The sequence below is a fragment of the Pseudopodoces humilis genome, chromosome 2 (genome assembly GCF_049639895.1).
Source record: "Pseudopodoces humilis isolate 2021_Gansu_Grassland_sample_001 chromosome 2, ASM4963989v1, whole genome shotgun sequence".
Lineage (NCBI taxonomy): Eukaryota > Metazoa > Chordata > Aves > Passeriformes > Paridae > Pseudopodoces > Pseudopodoces humilis.
Genome location: NC_142201.1, coordinates 81,104,134 through 81,131,061, shown reverse-complemented (window position 1 = coordinate 81,131,061; position 26,928 = coordinate 81,104,134). Strand labels below are relative to the sequence as shown.

At 41.4% G+C, this 26,928-nt stretch overlaps 1 protein-coding gene across 1 annotated transcript; it reads left to right on the top strand.

The window, feature by feature from the left end:
* The first annotated feature begins 175 nt into the window (after positions 1-175).
* On the top strand, positions 176-26,928 carry PRCP (prolylcarboxypeptidase). Its single transcript, XM_014252462.2, has 9 exons — positions 176-432; positions 14,918-15,058; positions 16,175-16,276; positions 16,621-16,802; positions 17,487-17,644; positions 18,253-18,425; positions 19,898-20,062; positions 21,211-21,398; positions 25,706-26,928. The coding sequence occupies exons 1-9, from the start codon at positions 307-309 to the stop codon at positions 25,908-25,910; spliced, it is 1,440 nt and encodes a 479-aa protein (XP_014107937.2). The 5' UTR covers positions 176-306; the 3' UTR covers positions 25,911-26,928.

Sequence of the window (26,928 nt, the reverse complement as noted above, 5' to 3'; positions counted from 1 at the left end):
GTGCTTTGGACAGCCAATCGCTGCCTCCCAGCGGGAAGCCGCGCGGCCGAAACACCTATGGAAGCCGCCTCGGCCAACCACGAAGGCGAGCGCGAGGTAACGGCCGGCCGGCAGCCAATCGGAAGGCGCCGCTGCTTAGAGCCCGCCCCTGCACGTGTGGGGCTGGCCCCACCCCCAGGACCCCGCCGCTCCCTTCGGGGCCACTCGGGGCAGTCCCGGGCGGGGGGGCCGGGCCCCTATAAAGCCGCGGGGCCTGTACTGCTCCTGCTCCGCCTCCCGCTCCTCCAGCTCCTGCTGCCCGCGGCGATGCTGCGGCTCCTCCTGCTCCTGCCGCTCCTCAGCGCGGCCGGCACCCTGCCCACCCCGCTCCGCCGCCACCGGAGCGCCTCGTTGCTCGTCGGCCCCTACCTGACGCGCTACCTGAGCCAGCAGGTGGGAGCCGGTGGTGGAGGGAGGGAGTTTCCTTGGGGAATTGGGGGGCGTTTTCCGCTGTCATGGGCCACACTCGAGCCACAGTCGGGACACGACTATTCGAGGTTTTTAAAGAAACACTAAATTCTGGGTCCCTTTGCTAAAACATTCTAAGCCTTGAGTGTTCCGGTTAAGTGCAGCTGTTTAAAGCATCAGGTCGTTTGCTCTCTTTTGTGTCCGCGTACCGTGCCCTGGCCCTGGGGTCCGTATTCCCGCCCACGCTGCACCCGTGTCAGCAGCCAGGGGCTGCGCACCGCGGCTGCACCCGATGGTAGTGGCAAACAGCAGTCGTGAGGGGATTTTTTTGGTTGGTTTGTTTGTTTGATCGCGGAATGGTTTGAGTTGGGAGGGAGCGTAAAGATCCATCTAGTTCCACCTTCTCCCCTGCCATGGGCAGGGACACTTTCTCCTGGATAGTGCTGCCGTTTTGGTTTTTGCCTTTTTGTTCTATATTGTCTCTATATATTTGTAGCTCTGTAGCCTATTGCTTTAGTGAGTAGCTTTCCCAATAGTTTGCCATGGTCTTTCCCTAGGCAAAAAGACAAAACAAAATCCAAAGCTCACAGCTCCAGAGGTACGAGGCCCCTCTCCTATCTTGCTTCTTCCTGGGAGCCAAGGCTGTGAACAACTCTTCGAGATACATTTCAAGGACAAAGTACAACTAGTGCAGAAGAGGGGCTCCAGAGAAGGGGCTTGACCTGGGGGGGAATTGCGTTGCCACTTGTCCTCCTAATTAGTGTTTTTTATCAATTATACTAATTTCCTAAAACTTAAAAATGTACTCCCCAGTGGGAAGGTGGGCTTTGGTGAAGCTCTTTCCATAACTGCCCTGAAAACCTTCAATAAAAATTCACTTCTATATTGGCCCTAATTATATTGCCTCTAATAATATGCTGTTATCTAGTAAAACAGATCCCTTGTTCATAGGTTTTCATGAAAACAGTGAACAGCTCCTTTGATGTGTCAAGGAGTGTCTGCATCATCCCCTATTCTGTACCTGGGTTTCTCAGGGGAGGCAGTGGTTCTTTTTACTGGGAGGCATAGTAAGAGAGGAGGTTTTTTTCCTAGTGTTGGTTTGTTTAGAATCAGGCTTGTAGCATGCATCTGAATTTCATGCCCTGGTCTAGTTAGGGAGTGGGGGGAAGGAGAAGGTGTTTAATTTACACACATAGAATTGTTTAGGTTGGAAAAGACCTTTCAGATTATCCATTAATCCAGTACTGCTAAGTGCATCACTAAACAATGTCCCCAAGTGCCACATCTACACCTCTTTTAAAGCACCTCCAGGGTTGTTGATTTGACCACTTCTCTGGGAAGCCTGTTCCAACAGTGAATAATTTTTTTGTTGTTGTTAATATCCTGTCTGAACGTCTCTTGGTGCAACTTGTGGCTGGGCATCTTGGATGATATGTGGATTGAATATCTCCTCTTTCAGCTTTGTACAAAGTGGAGCAATGATGGAGTGAGCAAAATAGGAAGATTATGCTGGGAGAGAGAATAGACATGAAGAAAACAGATAAGCCTTGTAAGATTATCCTGAAGAGCTATGGAATAATGGAATAATTTTAGGGTCAGGATCCCTGTCATTTGAGGTGGGAGATGGGAAAGGATTTTAGTGAGAAATCCATCCACTGAGATTACAGTCTTCCTTCTGCAGACAGTGTTACTGCTTTTTGGAATCCTCCTGTTCCAGGGGTCTCCCTGCATAAATCATGGAATTTCTGCATCTTGAAAGCATTTCTGCCTAATGTTCACTTGGTTAATGATTTGAGATTTGTGTCCCTGCATTAACTCCTCTATCAGCCCTGGAGCTTGTATTGTGAGCATACTGCAGATACCGTCTGCAGTGTGTGGCCAGTGTTGGCCCGGATATCAGTCCTGCAGTAGTTGTGTAATTAACCCTAATTATTGTGGCACACTGGTTGTTGCGCATTGTTATCATAGTATCAGTGATACTAATTCTGTGCTGTGGTCTGAACCACCCTTTGTCACCATCTGTTACACTTCTGTCCTCATCTCCTCCCAGGGCTGTGGCTTTTCTTCTCAGCTCTGGCACAGACAGCCTGGGTGTCATCCGGCTGCCAGCCAATCTGTGGATTTTGGGATGTAGATAGGTATTGAGAGAAGGGAGGAAAGAGTCACAGGAACAACCTATTGTAAATATTGATGCCACATCTTTTTCACCCCTCTGTCTCTTCCTCTCATGCTTCAAAGCAAAATCATGTTGGCTGAGAGCGTCTGCTTCAGGAAAGAGGGAACCCATTCACAGGCCTGGAAATCCTTGCTTTCTTTGACCAAAGACTTACTAGTATTGTTGAACAGAATCTGAGAGGTGTGTTCATCAAAGATTTGAATTCTGCCTGGCACTTGAAAGATACAGAGGCAGCATGAGAGGTCTAATCACATGGAGAGCATAGGACGCACTAACAGTAGCGCTGTGTGTAGAACTGATAGCATTCAGCCCTGATGAAATATGTATTCAGTGCTGTTGTCTGGGAATTTGTAATTGCATTATTACTCTGTAATGCAACATAAAAACTATGATTAACATGTTAAATAAGGGGCGGTGATACTTTGCCACCTTTCAGGATTGTTGAAGTTTAATTAATTACATTCTATTTCTGCCTGTGTTCCTTGCTGCCAAAGTCTTTATTCTTATCTTAGGTTCCTGTTTTGATTCTTGTTTCTCTCTTTGGTGGTTTTCATCACAAGTTGAAATAATTTATCTAAAACCATTCAATATTAAAAAAAACTTCATAGTACAATATTCTAACAGCAAAATACTGTGCTGTCACAAAGGAAATGTTTTTTATACCGGTTAATATTAAAAGTACCTTTAAATAGTCTTTAAATATTTAATACTTCTACAGAAGAAAACTTTGAAAGTGTAATTAGATTCCTTCTGTGATTTGTTGCCTAAAAAGTTATTTCTTGATCACTGTGAATAATTTATTATTGCTGCACAGTGGAACCTCTGGGAATGACAGTCTGTAGACATGTAACATTGTTTGAGGGTTTAGTGTTAGCTTTTACTGTGAATCAGTGACATTTAAGTCTGCTTTCATAAAAATGGAGAAATAACAGGGTCAGAGTTTAGCTCAATGCTCATTTGCATTAAACTTCCTCCTGTTTACCATTTTAAGTGTCAGGCATCCGTGATGATGGGGCTAAAGTCTAGAATATTGAGAAATCAGTCAAGCAGTGCCTGTGTCAGTGTGACTAGCATCTTAGCTTGTTTGCTGACCTGTGTATGTATTTAATACCTTTTATTTTTTTGTCTTAGAGGTGAGATTTTTTTTTTATTTTCCTCTCCCTTCAAAAGTAACTGATGTATTTCAGCCCTCTACTCCTCCTATATATGAGTGAGATTACCCCAGTAAAAAAGTACCTCATGCAGACCTAGAAGAGGTGGCCCTTGGGGGGAGAAACTCTTCCATCACCCATGTCTTTAATACATTTTGTGTGTTTTGGTGATGATGATCTCCTTTGTAGCTTTTCTGATGTACTAATGTGACTTTTGGAGGCAAGTCTGTGGTAATTTGTTTGCCTGCTAAGCAGCTGATTGTGATTTGTGTGTTAAATTAATCCATCCAAAATGGAACTTTACAGAGAGTGATGTGTAGAATGTATAGAGCTGTATATGGAGCACCACTGTTGGGATGGCTTCTTTGTAAGCAGCTGTGTCTGTGACCACAGTTCAAATCATTGGAATGACTTGGTGAGACATCCGAGATCCATCTATTTCTCTTTACCCAAGTAGAAATAATCTTACAGCATACTGAGGAGGGTCTGGAGTCAGTCAGTCCTGACCTTTGGGGAGCCTTATCTTGTACCTTTGTATCTCTGCCTTTGGCACGCATATCAGTGTTGGAAAAACCACAGCCTGAGAACTTGTGGTGCTTTATGCGCAGGACTGCTGAGAGCATGATGCCTTAAAATTCCTGATATTTGAAGGCTTCTTAGTGATAAACTCATCTTAGAAAAGAGAGTGGATGTGCTATCTCTTCACTCAATTTGATAATTGATGGCTGTGTGAGACTCTGTGCTGGTGAACCCTTCACCTCAATCATAATTGCTATGAATTTGTCTGAGAACCAGTGTAACAAGTACAAATTAATTTTTGTTTAGGAACTTACTGAGCCTGCTTCTTCAATCAGATTGTCATTTGTCAGATTGTCAGTTGTGTCACCCCTTGAAAAAGAAGGATTCTGATTACATTTCATAACTTCCTAGGTTTCACACCTATGTCAGTATCTCATAATAAATTCACATGCAAGTCCTTGTGCTCAGAAATGCATCCACATATGTTGTGTGTACATAAAAGGAAGATATGTTGAAGCTTCAAAGTGATGAAATTTAAAAAGCAATGCAATTTGATCCTTTCTGGCTTTATCAGGGGTCTTTAATACCCTATTTTTTATTACAGACTGAAATTCTGAGGTATAGAAAATAAAAGCCCTGATTGAAAATGTGAAAATTAGAATGGCTATGAATGTTTTTTAAACCTAATGAAGTAATTTTCAATCATTGGTCTAAAACTTGCTAAGGAAGACATAGACATAGATTAAGGTTATAATTTGTAGTTCTGGTTAGCATATTATTTAGCATCTTATTGTGACTCAGGTTGGTGTCTCAGAATAGTAACAGATGTCAGGAATGGTTAAGATGGGTTTGTTTTTTATGCCTGGCACCATAACACAATAGCACTTTTGGCTTCTGGTGAAGGAAAAAACAAAGTGCTTTTTACAGAGCCCCTTGGTACCAATTAAAAGTTATGCCGGTGTTTAGAGAAAAAGTGATGCTGGTATTTGTCTCTGAGGTGAATTACTTGGAATATGTGTTTTACTCATCAAGTAGTACAGGAGTACTTGGCAGCTCTTACTCTGTGATTTCATAGCGTGATTTAAAATTGGAACTGTAAGCTATAAACCAGGTCCACAAGCAGGAACAATAGCTCTTACTCAGGGGACAGGAAAACGGGGAAGTACTTGTTAAAGCTTGTCAGTGAATTTTTATTTTTATGCACTGCTTATCTGTGGGGTCACAATGCAGACATCAGCTTCTCAAGTTAAGCAGGAAACAATTTCCTCACAACTTGTAGCCTCTTCCTTCAAGTGAGCAGTTAATAGTAGTGACTCAAAAAACATCAATGATCACTACTACCTCACTGGAAGTTAGCATTTCACATCTCACTAGCTTTAATTGTTAAAAGCTCTAATAGGCCACTGGAAGATTTCTGGTAAACTGTCTAGACTAAAGAAAGTCTAAAGAGTAAAACAGTAAGCAGAATTGCATTTGGCTGAAGTAGCAAGCTATTTACAAGCCAGATGTGCATGAGAACTCCTGTTAACTTCATTGAATTTGGCTTGAACTATGAGATTCTACAAGCTGAAGCAAAGTCTTAGAGCTGATTTTTTTTTTTTTTGTGGTGGGGATTGGGTGGAGAGATATGGAGGAAAATGAAGTTCAAAATGAAATTTTATGCTAATGAGTTCTGTATCTATTTCTTCATCTGACTTTCAGGAGATCAAGACCAGCCATCAACATAAGAAGTTGTAGATCATGCAGATAATTTGTAGCATTTTGCCAAGTTGGTGAGAGACCAGAAGTCAAACTTGATTTTTTCATTTTAAGCTTTCAAAAACTGATTTACCTTAATTTATTTCATACATCCTGTAATATTTGGATTTTATATCTAAAGCAGTGAAGCTTATAAGAAATTTAGTGGGGCAAACCAGGCATTACTGGGCCATTTTACTAATACTTTGCAAAATGTTTAATTTCTTTGTTTTCCAGGCATCTCAATTCAGAGAATTAAACACAGACAGAAGAATGGGAATTGCATTTCTTTTAAGCACAGTCAGTAGACACCCCTTGCCTGTGGTATAATGGGATAATTTCCTTTCTTTATGTTAAATTTCTTGTTGCTGTCTCCTATGCTTTCGTTCAGCTCTAGCACGCGTGTAGTATGTTCTGATATTTGGTGCTGTTATGGTGGCGCTGTCAGGTGTGCTGTGTGTGATTGTTGTTCTCTAAGCACACACACAGAACAAAGAACAAAACTTCTGTTCCTTGTGGGCTGTTGTTTCTAACTTTAAATTGATGTAACAGCTTTTTCCATTATTCACGCCTGCAGCCAAGATACAGAGCTTATGTACAAGTTCACCCTTGTGTCAGTCTTAAAGCCAAAGTGATTAAGTGAAAATTAGCTGGAAAAGGTGCCCATAGAGGAAAATCTGAGATGTGTGTCTCTCTTCTGAAGAGGAGATGGCTCACTGAAAAGCCTACCTGCATGGGATACCATGGAGCCATGATATACTGTGTGCTGTCCTTTCCCTCTGATCACTGATATGGGCACACTTACTTGGTGGTGCAGGGAGCTGCAGATGATATTTTCCCAAATGCTGCTGGTTTCCCCATCATCCTGTCTACCAACATCTTGCAGCTCTGCAAGCAGAAGTTGTTCCTTGGTGTTGCAAGCTTGCCAAAGTAGCAGTTGCTATATGGTATTTTTGCTATTGCATCAGGGTTATAGAAGTAATTGCTGCTTTCCTGCTTTGTTTTCTGAAATTTTCTCTCCCCCCACCTCAATGTTCATCAGAATTGGTTGCTACTAAATACGTGATCCCCAGTGGCACTTGTAAAATACTTAGCCTTTCAATACTGATAAGCTGCCATCCCTGCACTGAGCTTTTGTAATTTTGTCTGTGCTCTGCCTAATTAGAAGACTATCTGGATAGATTACAGGACAGTTTTCCTATTAGCTGCCACTGTTCATGTCTACTTCCTTGGATCCTCTGTTGTAGGATTAGCAATAGAGAATGAAATACAAGTAATAGTGGATGAACTAAGACTGGGAGAATGATAAGCAGATTTATTTGTAGTTCTGAAAACCTGGGAAATAAAACAATTGCAACCCGAATTAAACCTTTTAAAAATATTTAGCAAAGTAGACAGTTCTAGACCTTTTTGAGGTGGGGTACAGCTGGTTAAAATATTTAATTTGACTAAGTAAAAATATTGTATTGGATCTGAAATGCTGTTGTTCCCTGTGTCTTTGTTTAAAAAAATGAATTGAGGAAGTCTTTTAAATGAAAACTGTATTTCTTAGAGAAGATGAAACTTTGCAAATTCTTTTGCTTAAACAATTAGTCCTACACAGACTAATTAGTCCTACATGGTCCTACACACTAGAACTTTGGGTCACTTCTAAAAAAAAAACCTGTAATGCTTTTATGCTGCTTAATCTGTGACATATTGACATTTCACATCCATTTTTTCCTCTCCTCTGAAGTTAATCCTCTGAATGTGATGGATTTGTAATTCAGTCTGGAAGGCACATGGAAAAAATTACTGGCCTTTGCCTGTTAGGGGTCTGAGAGACCTTTTACAGGGGTGTCTTTGTTCTTACTGGTGTAGTACGTCTTTTTGCTTTTTTCAGCCTTGTGAAATCATACCTTGTAAAGTAGGGCTCTGAGCTGGTTTTTCTCGATGCCTTGCCCCATTGCTTGTCCTGTGGAAGAATTTCACCTGGAAAATAATGCTTTGAATGGAAGCACATTTGAACATTTGGGGTGTTTACTGCTTTAGTAGTTTATTGCAGAGTTGTGGAGTCTGAGCATCTCAAGCCCCTTCACTGCTCTGAAAAGAACCGGTGGCAGGGGAATGGAGACTGGTTAAGGAGTGACAGCAGTAAAGCTGACTGAAGAGAATCCTGCCTTGGTCCCCCATTCTTACCCTTGTGCTGGAGCTTTCTGGCTCTCATGTCTGGGACAGAAAATGCTTGAGAATGCCTGTGGTACTTCTCCTTCCAAATGGAGGAATTTTAACAGACTAGCATCTTCATTGTGTCTGCTGCAGGATTTTCCACCTAAGTAATTAAAGCCTAAATGTGTTTATGGACTTCATTTTTACATGGTAAGCAGAATCTGAAAGTTAAATTGCAGCACAAAACTATTAATGGTTTGTGGAAGTAGAAATCAATTTGTTTGTGTTCTCATTAGCTGGTTGGGCTTCCGACATAAAAATAACCTTTCATCATGTACTGTTTGTTTCTAACAAGGGCTGACCTGAGTACCCTGGTGCTTTCCTACAGCATATCCTGTAGCTGTTTAAATTTTCTTTAAAGAGCCTGTCCAAACTGTGTGACTCAGGGCAGAGGTAGAGTTCCTGTCTGAAGTTTTCCTTGTTCGTGTCTTTTAATCACTGAAGAGATAAATCAGTGCTAAAAATCAGACTTCCTTAAACAGCATTGCAAGAGCAGGTGCTGTGATTTCTGCAGCATAAGAGAAGCTTCTGGAAGATACATGAAGTGCAGAATCATAGACACATTTAGGTTGGAAAAGACCTTTAAGATCATCAAGTCCATCTGTAATGTTACACTGCCAGGTTTATCACTAACCCATGTGCATTGTCAAAGGACATTCTCAAGGACACAATTGCAATGATAGATTCTTTCTATTACAAGGATCCTAAGCCTGCATTTGCTCTGGAGCCATATTTGCCTGGAAGCTCATTGCAGTCGAGACAAACTTGGTAACAGTGCCTTTGACCATCTTGATTGTTAAATAGAAATTAGAAACAAAAAATAGTCAAAAAGCCTGTCTATTATCTGTGTGGTTGGGTAAATGTGATAAATCAACAAATAAAATTAAATCTGGTGAACAAAACCTCTGAATTATGGAGCTTGTGGAAAATGACAATGACAGAGTTATTCTTGGCTTGGATGAGCATACTCTTTGCTGGGTGGAAAACTGGCTGGATGGCTAAACCCAGAGAGTGGTGGTGAGTGGGGTTAAATCCAGCTGCTGGTCTTCTGGAGGGCAGGAAGGCTCAGCAGAGGGATCTGGACAGGTTGAATCCATTGGCTGAGGATAGTTGTATGAGGTTCAACAAAGCAAAGTGCTCAGTCCTGCCCTTGGGTCACAACAACCCCAGGCAGCGCTACTGGCTGGCGGAAGAATGGCTGGAAAGCTGCCCGGGGTAAAAGGATCTGGGTGTGCTGGTCAACAGTGGCTGAACATGAGCCTGCCTGTACCTAGGTGGCCAAGAAGGCCAGTGGCACCCTGGCCTAGATCAGCAATGGTGTGGCCAGCAGGAGCAGGGCAGTGATTGACCCCTGTACTGGGCACTGCTGAGGCCTCACCTCAAATCCTGTGTTCAGTTCTGGGCCCCTCACTGCAAGAAAGACATTGAGGGGCTGGAGTGTGTCCAGAGAAGGGCAACAGAGCTGGGGAAGGAATTGTCTGGAGCACAAGTCTGATGAAGAGTGGCTGAGGGAACTGAGGTGTTTAGTCTGGCAAGAGGGAAGCTGAGGAGGAGAGACATTAATGTTCTCTACAACTTTGTGAAAGGAGATTGTAGAGAGGTGGGTTTCTGTCTCTTAAGTAACAAGCAGTAGAATGAGAAGAGATGGCCTCAAGTTGCAATGGGGGAGGTTTAGATTGGATAGTAGGAAATATTCACTGAAAAGCTTGTCAGACACTGCAACAGGATGGCCAGGGAAGTGGTGGAATTGCCGTCTCTGGAAGTGTTCAAAAGGTGTGTGGATGTGATTTAGGGATGGGCTTGTTATTGCTAGATTAAGGATTGGACTCAGTCTTAAAGGTATTGCTTCAGCCTAAGCAGTTCCATTCTTCAATTATATGATCCTGTCTCTTAAATTTCTGGTATTATTTAGGTCTAAGACTTTCCAGTTAGTGGGTTACACAGCCTGATGCAAAAAGGTGGAGTTTACATCTCCCTGCTCTTCCACTGAGCACCAAATGATTATCCATTTCAACAGAGGGGTGCAAATCTTCAATCTCTGCTGTTCCTTGCACAACTATCAGCCTTGGAAGCAAGGAAGCACCTCATTCCTTACATTTAAAATTAAGAAGTTGAAACAAAGCTAAGCTTGATTTTCTCATCTTTTTTTATCCTCCCTTTCCTGCACAGAGCAGGGACAGAGACCCTTAGCAGGTACTGATGGGACGAAACCTCAATCCTGGAAACCTCAAAAAAAATCTTTCCCCCACCCTGTCCTCCTTTGTTACACAGATGTGACAAGGAAGTCCCTGCCCTCATGAATTTCAAATTTGAATAGAAGAAGCAAAGGTTATAAGAGGAAAGAAAACTAATAGGGCCAGCTGACTGAACTGGAGTCCCCCACAGCCCATCAGGAGTAAATGCAGGAATAGAAACACATCAGTGAAATCCCAAGGAGGCTAAGGTCCATACTGCCATTCACACAGGAGGATATCCTCAGGCTATCCTGTATCTTCCTGTCCTCAGGAAATAATTCAGACAGGATGAGCCCTCAAAACAGCTTCATGGACATGTGGGGAGTAAAGCATGACTTAAATCCCCTGGCTTCTCACCAGTAAAACAACTGGCTTGATTTCACATGGAATATCCAATTTGGGAAAATAAAGCTATTGCACAGAGGATTGAAATTTAAGGCATCAGTGAAAGGCTTTCAGACGCTCACAATCTTGCCAGAAACCCAAAAGCATAAAGCTATCAGGTGCTGATTTACCACCTCAAATGATATCAGATGCTTTTGGTTAAAACTGCCCTGTGAATTATAGTCTTTTTGGTAAAGGCTTGGCTTTGCTGCCCTGTCTCTGTAGTCACTGATGACCTTAAAGTCCTGCTGCGAAGGAAGTGGGTTTTAGCCCACATGTCCTGTTTTGTCTTTGTACTCTACTCATTGCCCGATTTCCTGGATACTTCCAGAAGTACGTTAAGCAGACTAACATCTGTACAATAACTAACATCTATTGTGCCTTTTTATTTTTTTGTCCCCAGGGCATGTGTGTGGCAGAGTACCTTGTTTTATTTTAAATGGACTTTAAAAATAGCAAAAAAGCACATTACCAAAAAACCACCTTGAGATAAATAGTCTTTGAGAGCTCAACAAAAGCATATGGTACATGTGCACATATAAGGTAAAGATAAAGGTGCTGTATAGTTCACACCCCAAGGTGGGGTTTCGCTATTCCTCCCAGTGTGAGTTTGTTCAGTAAACCAGTCTGGGGAAGGTGCCTCATCCTGAGCTGATGAGCTGCTCTTCTCTGTAGAAAGTTTTCTGAGCTGAAGGATCAAAGCTGCTGACTTGAGCCTTCAGTCTGGTGCTCTCAGCCTTGTGGGCTCAGTGTCGTGTGCTGCCCACTGACATTTGTCATCCAGCTCAGGGAGTGCAGTTCCCAGCAGTCCTTCCTTGGGTAGTGCCTACAGTCTTCCATCAGAGCTGCCTGCCTCACAAGCCTTCTGCTGTATGTTTGTTTTTATTTTCCCCAAATGCTTTGTGAGTCTTTGGGCTCAAAAGTGTGCAAGAAAGTACAAGGCTTTCTTAATCAAGCAGTGTTCACAAAGGTTTTTGTATGTGGAACTGAAATTTAGGTGCTCACTTTGCCATCCTGCCTGCCTCAGCTGACAAGATTTTCTTTTAAAAACTTCCTCATAACTTATGAGTTTCAGTGCTGCTTTTTCTAATTTTATCCTTCCTCTTATTAGTATCAGAATGACTGTTCTTTTGTCAGTAGATCATACTTTCATCTGTAAAACATTTCTGTTGCATCATTGATGATGACTGTGTTTTATTTTTTTACCAAACCTGCCAGATAGTCCTGTTTACAGAAGCACAGAACTTTGGGCTGAGTAACTGGTTTACATTAATTCTAGAATAGTTTTGTTTTAGAAGAGAACCTTGCCATCATCTCTTCACACCTCCCACACAAAGCAGGGCCAGTTTCAGAATAGTTTAGGATTGCTCAGGAGGACCTTGTACTTACTGCTGACATTCTGGACACAGTTGTAATATGAAAATTTTAACTGGAAAAAACACATATCTGCTAGTATACCATTACCATTGTTTTAACCAGCAGTTAAGGTATTTTAAATGTGTACTAAATGGATTTTTTTTCTTTTTGCTGTTGTGGTCTGGTTGTAAAAGTCATTGTTTTTATCTTACTCTTTTTGTGTAGGAGTGGGGAAAAAACCCTTTCTGATTCAACTTTCTAATGACGTCTGGCTTAATGAAAAAAAAAGCTATAAAAATTTCTGGTTGATTTGAGTACTACAGTAGGCTTCACGCAGTTGCTGGGGTTTGTTACCTGTTCACATGCCTGTTCTATCAAGAATGGTGAAATAAAGCAATTGTTTGAATGAGACCCAGCAGCTCCTGTGCACAGCCCTGCACATTCCTGCTGCACACTTTGGCTGCACAACAGCTCCATCTGTCGTTCCTGAACTGCAGCTTTCCCTGTGTGTACAAACCTTTCACCGCACAATTTTGTATTGATTCTTGGGCTTCCCTCTGGCTTGAGAAATTTTAACATAGTCTTTACTCTTGTGGTAAGATACTCTTTGGGGTACCTCCAGACAAATGTTGAATACTTTTTGGGGTGTAGTCCTCTAGCTGGCACTCTGGCTTCAGGCAGGAAGGATGCAGAATCGAGTTCTAAATCTACATACCTAGTTTTAGATGATTCCATAAAAGGCAAGCAGGACACATGGGCTTGTTTTTCCTATCTCTGGCAAGCAGTTTAATAAGAAATTTGAAATGGAAAAAGAATTTCTCCTGTTTACAAACAGACATGGAAGAAAAGATGTGTTAGTTGTACTTTCTAAAAGTGTTGGAGTTTATCAAACTATACGGTGACTTTTTAGATGTGCTTTAACTGATTGTTCTCTTTAATTGTCCCAAGGTCTCATGACCAGAGGCTTTTTCAGTTGCTCACCTTGTTCTGCCTTTCTACATTTAATCACTCTAAATTTAACTAAACTAAACTAAAATTAAACTAAAATTAATAACTGTGCAGGTGAGTTGTCAGTGTGAAGCAAGCCAGCATGTGTTGTCAGTACTAAAGTTCATCAAAAGAGCCCTTAAATACACACAATAGCATCTTCATGTACTTATGAGTAAGGAGGAAATGGCCTCCCTGAGGAAAACTGTGAAAGTACATAAAACAGTTTTATTTGGGTCTGGAAGCAGTCACTGAAGTTACTTATTGAAGGCAAAGACTTTGTCTCTCATGTCTGTCCACACCATGCACAGACCTTCATCTGCTCCTGCTGTTGTAGCAGTGAGCTGCAGCACACATGTCCTCCCACTTGAGTCCAAGAGAGATTAACCTCTGAGGGAGTTCAGAAACGACATTTTGCAGCAGGCTGTACATCTGAAATAAGTTCCTGTGCTCTCTTTGGCACAAAGCAAATATAAGTACCTGGTGTGAAGTAGCCAGATCCTGCAGGTCAAGCGTTAGGCTTTTCTGAGCTGCCTAAAGGAATCCACCTAGCAGATATATTACTGTGATAACAGCAAATGCTTGGATTTGGGTGTGATCTGCTGCTTTTCAACTCTCACTTACAGACTTTCATAAAATAGGGAATGTGAAAGTTTGTTTCCTGTAGCATCTGAGAGGTGTGGCAGAGTTTGGGTGTGAAGGCAGATGGATGAGCGAGCAGAGATCCTCAAGCCAGCAGATGTCAGGCTGTTACCACCAGCAGGAACTATGACAGGAAAAGGTGGATCGATGCACTGATGAAAGTCAAAGTTGGGAAGCTACAGGTCATCTTCAGCTGATAAATCAAAGCAGTGAAGAACTGTGAATATGTGGTAATTAAGTAGGATAGGTCTTCTGGAGTAATTCTGTGGTTTGGTTTTATTTTTTTTTATATTTCATAGTAAAAGCCTGTATGGGTATTCCAGAATAAGATTATGTTTGTGCAGGGAGTTACCTGTTAAACTCTCCAGTGTGGATGAATTCTAGGGGAAGGGTCGAGATGGATGGTGAATACAAAGCAGTATGAGTAAAAGCTGGAAAAAAATGACCTTAGGAATTGAATTTCTAATGAGTGAATAAATCTAACACTATGGGGTTTGGGTTAAGGGGTATGATGTATATAAGCTGGCAATATTTGTAGAACAGTGGTAGGCAATAAACACCCACTTTCTAACAAGAATGTTTAAATTTAATTCTTATGCCAGAAGAAGAGAAAGAAGAGGTGGCTTTTTTATTGATTTTGTTTTGGAGTTCTTATTCGTTTAATTTGCTGGAGTTTTTTTCAGTGTTTTTTAATAACTAGGCTAGTAAAGTATTCTTGAGACTCAAAACATCCTGTGATGACTCTTTATTTGTTGATAGTTTTGTTGCATGAAGTACTTTGTGACCTCTCAGCAGGTTTGTCTGACTTCCTAAATGTGATTAGAATATCTGGTGTTAAGTAGGGTGCTATAAAAGGGGCAGGGATTTTTATTCTTAATGGCTGAAAATAGCATTTCTCCTTCAGTATACACACCTGTATTTTAGACTTTTTTTTTACAAAGCAGAAATAATTTGATGAATTAGGAATATAAATTAATGACTTTTTTTTTTTATCTGTAAGTAACTGTCAGTACTCCCAGTGGGCTCCAGGATCAGTTACAGCTTTCTGAACATGCTGCTGATGTTTGTTCTTACAGATTGATCACTTTGGATTTGATGAAAATCGTACGTTCCAGCAGCGGTACCTGGTAGCAGATCAGTACTGGAAGAAGGGCAATGGACCAATACTGTTTTATACAGGCAATGAAGGAGACATCGAGTGGTTCTGCAACAACACGGTACGTGTGAAATACCGGGATTACAGTCCTACCTGCCAGTGCTGGCATACCGAAAAAGTGAGGAGGTACGAGATGGCAGTCATAGAAGGTCGTTGAAAGATAGGTTTGTAATGATTGCTGTGATTGTTATAGGAGGAAGAGGAAGCTGAACAAAAGCACATAAAAAGCTTAGGGGGGGGTTTCAGGGTCCTATTTGAAGCCCAAACAAACCAAAGGGATACACTTGTATTAAATTCCTGGAGCAGTGAAGAAAAGTTTTAGAGGAAGCACCGTAGCTGCCCTGAGCTAACAATTCAGAATTTTGGACCAAATTAAACTTATCCTAGTACTTTAGATTCCCCAAGTAAAATGGAAGGTTTTCATGTTTGGAATTCTGTTTCTCTATTAAGAAAAATATGAAGGGAGCTGGAAATCAAATTGTTCTCTGCAGTACCTGTGAAAATTTTTACTTCCTTGACTGGTACAAATGCAGAATGGAGTGTGTGGGTATTTTTCAGCCATTTCAATACGAAGTCCAGTAACATGACAGGAGGTGGCATGTGCTGAGCTCAAAGCCACCAGGGACTGCTTGCATGCTTTGTGCTGCCAGCAGATGATCTCTGTCTGCTTCTGCTCATAGCTGCTGGTAACAAACTGTTATCAACAAGTAATAATAAGTTGTACTTATTTATGAATTGAAAATAACTGTATTGCAATGCTCTAGATTAATGCTTATTGACACACAAGTTTTGTATTTTCTGTAATGTGGTCCTAAGTCACATGCATGCTTTTCTCCAGTAGCCTTTTTTATTTCCTGTGGATTAAGCTCGTGCCATAGGAGTTCTGTTAGAATTGCCTGTGTATAGTCACAAGACAAGGATACTTAATATTTCTCAGCATTGAAATACACATACTCTCTTTGTATATATCGATTTCTCTGGCTTGGTATCTGTTTTCTGACTTAAGTGATTCTTAAAAACCAAATTGAATTCTGTCTTTCTAGTGGCATTTTGATAGTGATATCTTTCTAATCAAAGAACTGGAATACACTAGAAAAAATATAAGCTATATGAATGAAACCAGAGACTTTTAAACAAGTTGAATCAATTATTTTCTGTGTCATTTTCCTCCAACCAGGGTTTTATGTGGGATGTGGCTGAAGAACTTAATGCCATGTTGGTATTTGCTGAACATAGATACTATGGAGAATCTTTGCCCTTTGGGAATGAGTCTTTCAGCGTAAGTGTCATCTTTTGTCTTCCTAATAAATGTATTCCATAGAAAAATAATTCTGTGTATTTTAATTCTTGCCAGGGCAATGAGTGTTAACTTGAGTAAGATGTAACTTTTTTGTAACTATCAATTCTAGGAAAAAAAAAAAAAACCCCAAACAACTAGAGGTTTTGTTTTCTGGGTTTTTTTTTTAGTACTTCAAGGGACACCTGCGAAGAATATTTCATTTGTTCTCAGGCACAAATTGATTTTAGCTGTAGACCTGATTTTAGCTGTAGCTGCTGTGCGGAATAGAAAACCTGCTGCTGGAAATCACTCATGCTGTCCATAACCTGCCTTCTTTCTCTCAGGATTCCAAGCATCTCAATTACCTGACCTCAGAACAAGCTCTGGCAGACTTTGCAGTACTTGTTGAGTACTTAAAGACAACCATTGCAGGAGCCCAGCACAGTCCAGTCATAGCTATTGGAGGGTCTTATGGAGGAATGCTTGCAGCCTGGTTTAGGATGAAGTATCCCCATGTGGTGGTTGGGTGAGTGTGCTCCTCCTGCTTAAACAGAGCAGGCATATGTTACTTCTGTGCTATAAATGTTTCTGCTCTGGCAGAAGTACCATAATTCAAGCTGGCTTGAATTTTTCAGTAATGGGAAAAGGAATCAAGTTACTTTGAACTTGGGAAGAGGCACTGTTTGCCTAAAAAAGGCAGCTGTAGGTCAGCAGGTATATTTTGTCAGAGTTATCTGTTAGATTTGTGAAAATGACATGTGAAAACTGACTTGGCACCTGATTTTTTTTTTAGGGTCTCCAGACTTCCTTATGACTTTAGGCAGGTCTTTAATATCTTTGACAACCTAGTTACCCTCTTGCAAACAAGCTAGAGAGCTTATTTTCACTGACCATGCCTCTCTTCATTTGAGTTCACACAATGCCTGGTGAGAAAGACCTAACTGATAGATAAGAATGAAAAACAATAAAGTAATCAAGTCTGAATTTCTACCTCTACTATTTGCTGATATAGTTGTACTACTGTCCAAGACTTATATCCTCCAGCCGCCTTTTGTATACAGACCTGTGGAACAATTTTGCAGCATTATGGTTAGCTCACCTAGAGCACAGTGTCCAAGCTAAATTATAAATGCTGCTTAGATAGTGGCTGTGGGGAGGGTATGGAAGTCCATTTTGCAGGGGTTCAGGATCTTTTTATGTCCCTTTGCAGAGCTCTGGCAGCCTCTGCCCCAATCTGGCAGTTTGGTGATCTGGTTCCATGTGGCACATTTTTCAGCATAGTGACCAATGATTTCAAAAAGAGTGGTACGGGCTGCTCAGAGAGCATCCGGAATTCCTGGAATGCTATTAACCACCTTTCCTCAACAGGTAAGACCTCACCAGTGCTTTTTCAAAGAACAGTAACAATCAGGAGAGTATTATGACTTTCACCTGTGTATGTCTTGGGTTTTTTGAAACTCTGCTCCAGTAATGAAAATTGCTTAGTGAACCTAGTACTGCTTTTAAATGCCTGTTTTGTTGTATCACAAATTTCTTTCAGGCCTGGTGGGATGCAGAATCCAGGTCCAAATGTTCCTAAGGTCAGATAAGAACAGACTTACGATCAGAACCTCAAGGCTTATATTCCTTCTGACAAAATAGGCCAGATAGTCATTACTATAAAAAAAAAATACTTTGCCAGCTGAGGCATTCAGGAAGAGAAAATACTGTAGTCATTATGAACTCAGTGATAGGGACTTAGTTGGACTTGAGGATCTTTTTCAACCTAAGTGATTCTGTGATTATACAACTACCTGAAAAGAAGTTGTAGTGAGAATGCTGACTAAAAATTGATGTGCTGTGCTTATATATGTGTGGAATAGTTTCACTAAATTAGTTAGGCTGAGCAAAAATAGTTTTTAGTAGCAGCAAAACTGATGTATATGTTAATGGTACAATTCACTAAATACTATTCTATCAATTTATTTTTATTAAAGATGCAGGTTTGCAGTGGCTTTCCAATGCATTTCATTTGTGCAGCCCCTTAAAAACTCTTCAGGATGCTGCTGTATTGAAAAATTGGCTGAGTGAAACATGGGTAAACTTGGCTATGGTGAATTATCCCTATAAAGCTGACTTCTTACAGCCTCTGCCAGCTTGGCCTATACAGGTAATTTAGAACCAGTATCTTGTAGAACTGACTATTTGATTTAATTAATTCTCTCCTCCTCTCCTAGCTTGCACCATTTCCTTTGTATTCTTGGCTCTGTAGAAGCAGTGTGCTGAGAAAAGACAACCAAGATAATAACTTGTGCATGAGCTGGTTTGTTGCCTAACTGCCACTTGTAGGTCTAATAGGTTATACCAACAGGCCAGGAGAAAAAGTGCCAGGGATGACTGAGAAACCTTAGCTGTCCTGCAGAGCTGTTCTTACACAGCAAAAATACTGCACAAAAAGCACATGAATTTCTGATGTGAGATTTAGCTGACAGAGCTTGCAACTGAAAAAGTTTTGAGTCTGTGTCCTTTTGGATGTGGGAAAACTAGTGAGAGAGAAAATGTGGGTCACCACAAACATTCCTTGCTGGGTCCCTTTTCAAAGCAGAACCTCTTTTTACACTTTCAAGCCTTCATTTGTGCAGTTCTGTTTATCTACAGTGCCTTCTCCAAGATTTCTATATCCTTGGAGTGTTCTTATTCTTTCAAGACTCTGGCTGAATATCCCTGCAGGACTTTGGGTTACTGTGTAAGGCAGGTGAGGCAGGTAAGATACAAGTATTTTAGGCAGTAATTAATTATAAAACAAAATCTTTCCCTTCTATAGAGCTGTATGCTTGAGGAGAGAGGGAAATTCATCTGTCCTATGTGGCTGTCTGCAAAGAGTAGGATAAACACCTTGAAAATAATTTCTGCTTTTTTATCAGTCTGAAAGAACCATGAAACATGCTTACCTCCACCACTGTCCATGTTACCTCTGTTTAGCTGAGGTATAAACCTAGCCCACAAGAGGCCACTACTCATCTGGACAATACTAATGCATGAAATCTGATTTATATAAGCTGTTTAGATACTTTCTTTTCTGAAACAATAGCTCTATTATGACTCTGAGGGCAAGAAAGGTAGGGGGAAGATGTGGACTTGATGATCTTGGAAGTCTTTTCCAACCTTAACGAGCAGCTGGATATATATATATATATGCATGTTGTTTAATCTGTTCTCTGTTGTGAGCTACCTGCATCAAACTGCAGGGACTAAACCCCCAGTCTATACCAGGAGTTTCTGTGTTATCTATCTGTATGTGCTGTCTTTAATTACAGAGGTACTAAATACTATTTATTAAATATAATCTATTTTAAAATATGGGAAATGGATTGAAAAATTTGGTGACAAAAACATTACGGTGGCACTGTTGGGTTTTTTAGAAAAAAGTTTTAATCGGGAAATAAAAAGTTTCAGGTTCTTCATAGCAGCACACACTGCACATATGTGATACTGCTTTTTCTGATAATCAGGGTATATAATTTCATAGACAATTTCTGGAAGTGGTCTGACTCTACTTGGAAAATAAATTAATGTTCTACCAGGTGTCATGTATTAATATTTAATTCATATAGATTGAGACTACTTCTCTCTTTGTTGCAGGAAGTCTGCAAGTTCTTGAAGGATCCAAGTCTCTCTGACAAATTATTGCTGCAGAATGTTTTCCAGGCAGTAAATTTATATTACAATTATACAGGAGAAGTCTCATGCTTAGATGTGTCGCAGACTGCAACGAAGAGTCTGGGTGAAATGGGTTGGTACTACCAGGTATGCTCACTAATCTTTATAAATTGCAAGTCAGTTGTGGTTTTTTGATCTAGAGCAGATGAGAATTGTCATTTAGCTGTCAATATATTGTGCCAGATGTATTGATGTAGTGATGACAAACATAGTCACAAACCAATGATTGTAGTGGGAAAGGCAAGGCAGAAAATAGAAGCAGCTTTCTCAGGGGGTTTAGATTGTATCTTCATTATCTAGCCACTTGTTGAGTTTCAGCTGTTCATATAGGCTGGAATGTACAGCAGACAACTGGAAGTTGTGTACGGCAGTCAGTTGTATGAGGTCTAACAAGGCCAAGTGATGGGTCCTGCACTTGGGTCACAACAACCCCATGCAGGGCTAGAGGTTGGGGTCAGAGCTGCTGGAAAGCTGCCTGGTGGAAAAGGACCCAGGGGTGTTGGTCAACAGTGGCTGAACATGAGCCAGCGGAGTGCCCAGGTGGCCAAGAGGGCCAGTGGCACCCTGGCCTGGATCAGCAATGGTGAGGCCAGCAGGAGCAGGGCAGTGATTGTCCCCTGTACTGGGCACTGCTGAGGCCTCACCTCAAATCCTGTGTTCAGTTCTGGGCCCCTCACTGCAAGAAAGACATTGAGGGGCTGGAGCGTGTCCAGAGAAGGGCAACGGAGCTGGGGAAGGAGCACAAGTCTGATGAAGAGTGGCTGAGGGAACTGAGGTGTTTCGCCTGGAGAAAAGGAGGCGGCTGAAGAAAGACCTTAATGCTCTATACAGCTCCCTGAAAGGAGATTGTAGAGAGGTGGGTTTCTGTCTCTTAAGTAACAAGGAATAGAATGAGAAGAAATGGCCTCAAGCTGTACCAAGGGAGATTTAGATTGAATATTAGGAAAAACGTCAAACACTGAAATAGGCTACAGAGAGAAATGGTGTAGTCACCATCCTGGAGTTTTTAAAAAGATACTGTGCACTTAGGTACATGGTTTAGAAGTGGATTTGGCACTTTTTGGTTTATGGTTGAACTCAGTCTTACAAGGTCTTTTCCAACCTGAATGGTTCTGTAGTAGTTAGGCAGTAATTACTGATCAAATGCTGTTTGAACCTTCTTTTCTATGTACTGCAGTAACAGCTATTGGATGTTCCCCATGGCATATATTTTATTGACCTGCCGTTTCTTTCAGGCTTGCACTGAGATGGTGATGCCCTTATGCACAGATGGTGTCCATGACATGTTTGAGCCTCAGAAGTGGGACTTTGATGCACTTTCAGAAGAGTGTTACAGGATGTGGGGAGTGAGGCCTCGCCTCTCTTGGATCCTTTCTATGTATGGAGGAAAAAACATCAGTTCACACAGCAACATCATCTTCAGGTAAGCCGTGTTTCAATTGATAGTGTAGTCTTCCACCAGTTTGGGTTTCCAGTGTAGAGAATCTGCCCCAAGTAGCGAAGGGATCTCTCTTAAGCACTCCAGCTGAATAAATTATGGGCATGCTTTGTGTTGCTATTGAGAGTAAAATGGTCAGTCTGCAGTGGCCAAAGAAACCAACTGTTCTGTTATTGCCTGTGTGACTCTAAAAGAAAAATCTGGGCTGGGATTCTGCTAAACATCTTCTTTCCATGTGGATTCATTCTTATCTTGTGGTCAAAATTCAGGTTTCTCCTGCTGGCAAATTCCTACTTTTATGAATCCAAAGCGCTGTTGCTTACACATAAAAGGAGCGTCTAAATAAGTCCTAGCTATAACACAGAATCTTGGTCACCAAAATTATTGCTCTGAGTGATAGCCTTGTGAAAGGGCTGGCATGGCATTCCTTTTTCCCTTTGATACAGAAAAGAGAGGGAAGTAACTTTGGGAGTTTTTCTATTACTGCCAACAGCTTTTTCTTTTAGTGGCATTTAGGCAAGTTTCAACAAACTTGTGTAAGGTCCTGATACAAAGATGTTTCTATTTTTGTAAGGAATACTGGTAATACAACAAAAGTTTGTCTAAAACACCTTTGTATGTGGACAAAAAATGAAAGAAATGTTTCAATCTAGGACAAAAAAATGGTCCATGCTGCTTGCTCTCTATTCAACCTTCGGTTCCCTGATTTTTAAGATTAAACTGCTGTCTTTAAAGGGAAATTCATGTGGTTTTACTTATGCTGTGAGGTGATTTAGGTGAGTACTGTCTATCCATCAGGTTTTTATGTGGGAGGGAGGTGTCCCACAAACCCATTGAGGCCTCAGGAGTCCTGACTTTCTGTACCCACTGTGGGAAGCTCCTGGATATGTATTCCTTCATGTTTTGGTTAAAATTCTGCAAAGCCTTTTCATAAAACACCTTGCCACTTCTACAAACCAAGCCTGGAATTAGTCTTTTGGATGTGTTAGATAGGTATGCATTTTAAAAATAGAAAGTTCTCACTTGAATTGGGGATTATTTTCTGGATCACAGCTGTTGGTATCAGTCAGTTTGGCTGCAAAGGCATTTTGCTTTCCTCTTGTTTGCCTCTTGCTTGTTTGCTGTTTCTGTCCCAGCATGATATCTACTCTGGAGTGAGAAATCCCACCCTTTTTTGGAAAACTTTTTAATAAAGAAAATTTGTTGGTTTCACTTAGTTTCTGCAGAATGTTGCTTATTTCCAAGGCTGCACAGCTCTGTACAGTAGAAATCTGCTTTGTAAGCGATAGACAAGCAAACAAATCTAAATAAGTGTTTAAGAATTTATGCCAGCTGAAGGAGCTGGAAATGAGAAAAGCCTGAAAGCAACCAAATGAATGTTAAAGTAGTGCTGTACACACAAAGCTTTTGGATCTCAAGCTGGGATGTTTCTCTTCAAACAAATACATTGTCAACACTGTACATTTTATATAAGAGCCTTTTATTCTCAAACACTACAGAGTGCTTTACAAAAAACATCCCAATGTTTACCAGGGGATGTGGCTCCCTGTGGGGTGAAAAGGACTGTGTTTCAAGTGACAGGCAACTTGCACAACAGTGTAGTGCAGGAAGGGAAAAGTACTCCATCTAAAGAGAACCACTGTAGGGTGGATTTATCCAGACACAGTAGGATTTGGCCAGGATGCTTAAACTGGTGCTGCTGCTTCTCCCTGTGTGAGCAGTACATCACTGTGCACAGTCACACTGTTGTTTGTACTGTGTGGGATTAATACAGGGAATTCCACTGCCATATTGCTACCTTCCTGGAATTACATAGTGTGTAAGCGGTTACTTAGGCTGTGGGCAGGTGGCACTTGCCTGTCCTGGGCAGTACATCTTTATTAAAACTGGTCTGAGGAAGTTGGGGGTTTCAGAACCCTGTTCCCCCTTTCCCTTCCAGCAATTTTCACTCCTCTTACTGGAACATGCTGTGTACTTGATGTGGAAGTGCTGCACAGCAGTGGCAAGTGACATTTTAACACTGTTCATACAGGTGGTGGCAGAGAGCTTGTAGCAGTTGTAGTGTCTCATCATCTACTGTAGTAGTCAAAATCAACCCAGGTTACATCAGACAGTATGAAATTTGGTGTGCAGAGTCTAAAAATGTATTTTTTTTCAATCTCAGTGAATCACACCTAAGTTGTAGGCTCCTAAGTCAGGGCACCCACATATCCAGTCCTGCACTGGCACGGGAGAGGCAGAAAGTGAAGGCTCTGTTTTAGGAGATTTTGGTGCTCTGTGCAGAAGGGAGAATTGTTAGCACTAAAGAAGGGAATGGAGGCAAAGAAGGGAAGGCAGAACAATATGTGTCTGAAGAGAAAAAAGTTAACAGGGAACATGACAATTGTGGAAGGTGGTCATGTTATAAAAGGGTGCACAGACAGTGCTGCTACAATTGTGTAAAACTTCTGGGCAGGGCAGGAGGGATGAGGAGACTGAAGAGAATATAGGAAAGAGAACTGTGTGTTGTGGGATATGCAGAACCCTGTGTGTGCTGTCAAGGAAGCATATGAATTGAAAACAGGGCTAGCATGCTGATTTTTGCATTAGTTTTTTTCAGAAGTCCTGCTTGCCTGTCCACTTCTAGAAAGAAATGTCTGGCTTATTCTTTCTCTTCTTTTGCTTTGGGCAATTCCTGTCCTGTGAGCTGGGCAACAGAGTACTTACATGCATGCTCAGTTTTAACACATAAATAATTCATTCCAGTTGGAATGATCTTAATCTGCAAAAACTGTTAAGATTTGTGATTTTGTGGTGAGACCTCTATCTCCCCTCCCATCAAGTTTCACTTCCCAAGCTGTGTAAGTGCCTCTGGTGCTATCCTTTGGAAGGAGATGCAGAGGATGCAGCCAGAAGCTCACAGAAAAGGCTGTGGCATGCTTAGCTTCCACATGACTAGGACCAAAGGATCCAAGTTCATCTGCATCATGGGTCTCTCAGCAACTCATCCCCCTGTTGCCAAGGTGCTCTGCTGATTCAGGTGACCTTTTAAATCCAATGCTTTTGGCTTATTGGGCAGCTCTCAATGTTTTTTGTTCTGCAGATACAAAATGTTTCTCTTGTCTTAGGTCGTATTTAGAATCACTGAAAGTAAGGAACTACAGAGACTCAAGATACTTAGTTGTTTGGGGGTTTTTTTTCAGCGGTGAAACAAGAAAAATATTAGGTTTCTATACCATATTATTTCTAAAAAAACCTTTTTTTTTTATTTTTAAATTTTTATTCATTATTTTACTGCTATTTTCTGGTGCTGCCATTGTGGTATTTTTCTAGCTCCGTGTCTCTGTGTCCAAGGATGTCTTAATTTCTTAGCTCCTTCTAGAAATTTACTCTCTCATACCACAGCCTATCTTTGACATTTCCTTTTGTGGGCAGGTCCAGTATTTTAAGTGAGAAACAGATCTAGGTTTGTGTAGTTCCACAAGTACATGGATGTTGCTTTCTTTGTGCAGAAAGGTGAGCCATGTGTGGGAAGGACATTGCAGTAAAGGAAAATAAGATGTAGTAGGGATTATTGGGTCAAGCCCTAAGCTAGGACTTGGAGGACTAGGAATGAGAGATGGAAAGCTCTTTCCCAGCTGGGTTTGCTCCATGGACTGTTATTTGGAGTAAGGAATTTTTAAAATTGATTTGGGAGGAGGAGGAGTGAATGGTATGAAGTTGTCCTGTCACAGAGGAAGAGTAATTTTTTGACAGTTTTTTAAGGGAAAAAAAAAATCTTCATTTTCATATGGTTGTTATTGAAGTCAGCACTAACAAACCATCCAAGCATTTCTTTGCAAAACCACGTTGGCACTCAGCTGAGACACGAAAAGGTAGAACTTCCTAAAAATTCAGCTCTAGAGGGTCCAGTGAGTAATTTGTTTATGGCAGACTGTGAAAAGAAGGAAAGTGAAGTGCCTTGATTTGGGAACTTTGGCATATTTTGGTAGAGGGAAACCTGAAACTTTCATGACAATTACAGGTTGCAGCAGATTTCTCTTCTGAGGCTTTTATACTGTTACAAGTTATTATCTGAGTTAGCAGATAATTAGCAAGAAGTGTAGCCTTTCTTAAGCTGCTGATAGCTCCATATCTCTGTTAAGAAGGTGCTTCTTAGCAGAGGGGTGGGCACAAGATATTAAGACAGGGCTGAGCTCTGTTTCTGCTGCTGCACATGCAAAGCTATGCTAGAAATGCTGATGTGAGCTGCAGCCTCCTGCTGACTGCACTGCTTTGCACACGTACCCTGATGAAATAGTCTTTCCTTACAGCAATGGTGGCCTGGATCCGTGGTCTGCAGGTGGGGTGACCCAGAACATCACCAATTCCCTCGTGGCAGTTGTGATCCCAGATGGAGCCCATCACCTGGACCTACGCAGCCGTAACCCTTTGGACCCCAAGTCTGTACAGCAGGCTCGAGCCATGGAGATCTGCCTCATGAAGGAGTGGATTGAAAAGGCCAGGCACAGCCACTGAAGTGGTACTGCACCAACTGTGGCCATTACACCTCTCTTGGCCTTGCTGAGAGCAGGACCAGGCCTTGTGATATGGTCACTGGAGCATTTCCCTCCTGCTTCCTCACCTGCACTGCAGTGGTCACCATTATCCATGAAAGAGGCAGGCAGCAGATGGATGGAGAGCATTCTCAGATGATAAACTCCAGTCAAAGTGCATGGATTGAGCTGCCTGCTCTGGTTTGCTTTCCTCTTCTGCTCTGCTCAAATGCTGTACTTTACTACACAGTAATGGGTTCCTGTTCTAGGCTTGTTGCCCTTCTTCTCACTGCACTGATTATTCCAACAGTGGATTGCATGGGAGTGCTGTTGATTTTGAAACTCCTGCTGCCTCCAGTGTGGTTGAATTTCAAACATCCTCTGGTACTGGAGATAATGAGTGAACAGAAATCACATCTTTCTGTGATGTTTGGTGGAGAGGTAGGCAAGGCCTGGGTAAACTGGCTGTACTGTTTGTAAGGAAACTAAACAGCCCTTACCCTTTTGGAATCAGTGTTGGAGAATAAATAAATATACAACTTTTTTTCTACCTAGTTTTCCAGAAGCTTATTAATTGGCACATTTTTGTATTCTGTGCTGTACTGAATGGTCAGGGCTGGGCCCAGACTCACTCTGCTGATAACTGGCTGAGCATGCAGAATCTGCATCAGGATTCTATTTCTTCTTTTGCTATGAGTCCTAATTCTGAGATACCTGTCAATATCTGTGATGATGGTTACCAAAGAAAACTGAGTGTATTTTGTGTGTGTGTATGTTTGTACCCCTCACAAACACATAGCTTTTTAAAATCAGAAAGCTTTTGAAGCTATTCCCTTGAAGAGCAAATGTGACACTTGTGCTGGCTACATCTTATGAAGTGACAAATAATTGGGGCTGTGCCTTGTGTGGGTTCTTCCCTCCCTTCCATTCTGTGTATTGTTCAAATTCTGCATGATCTGTTTGCTGATGGCTCTTCAATAAAAGCCTTTTAAAAAAGAAAA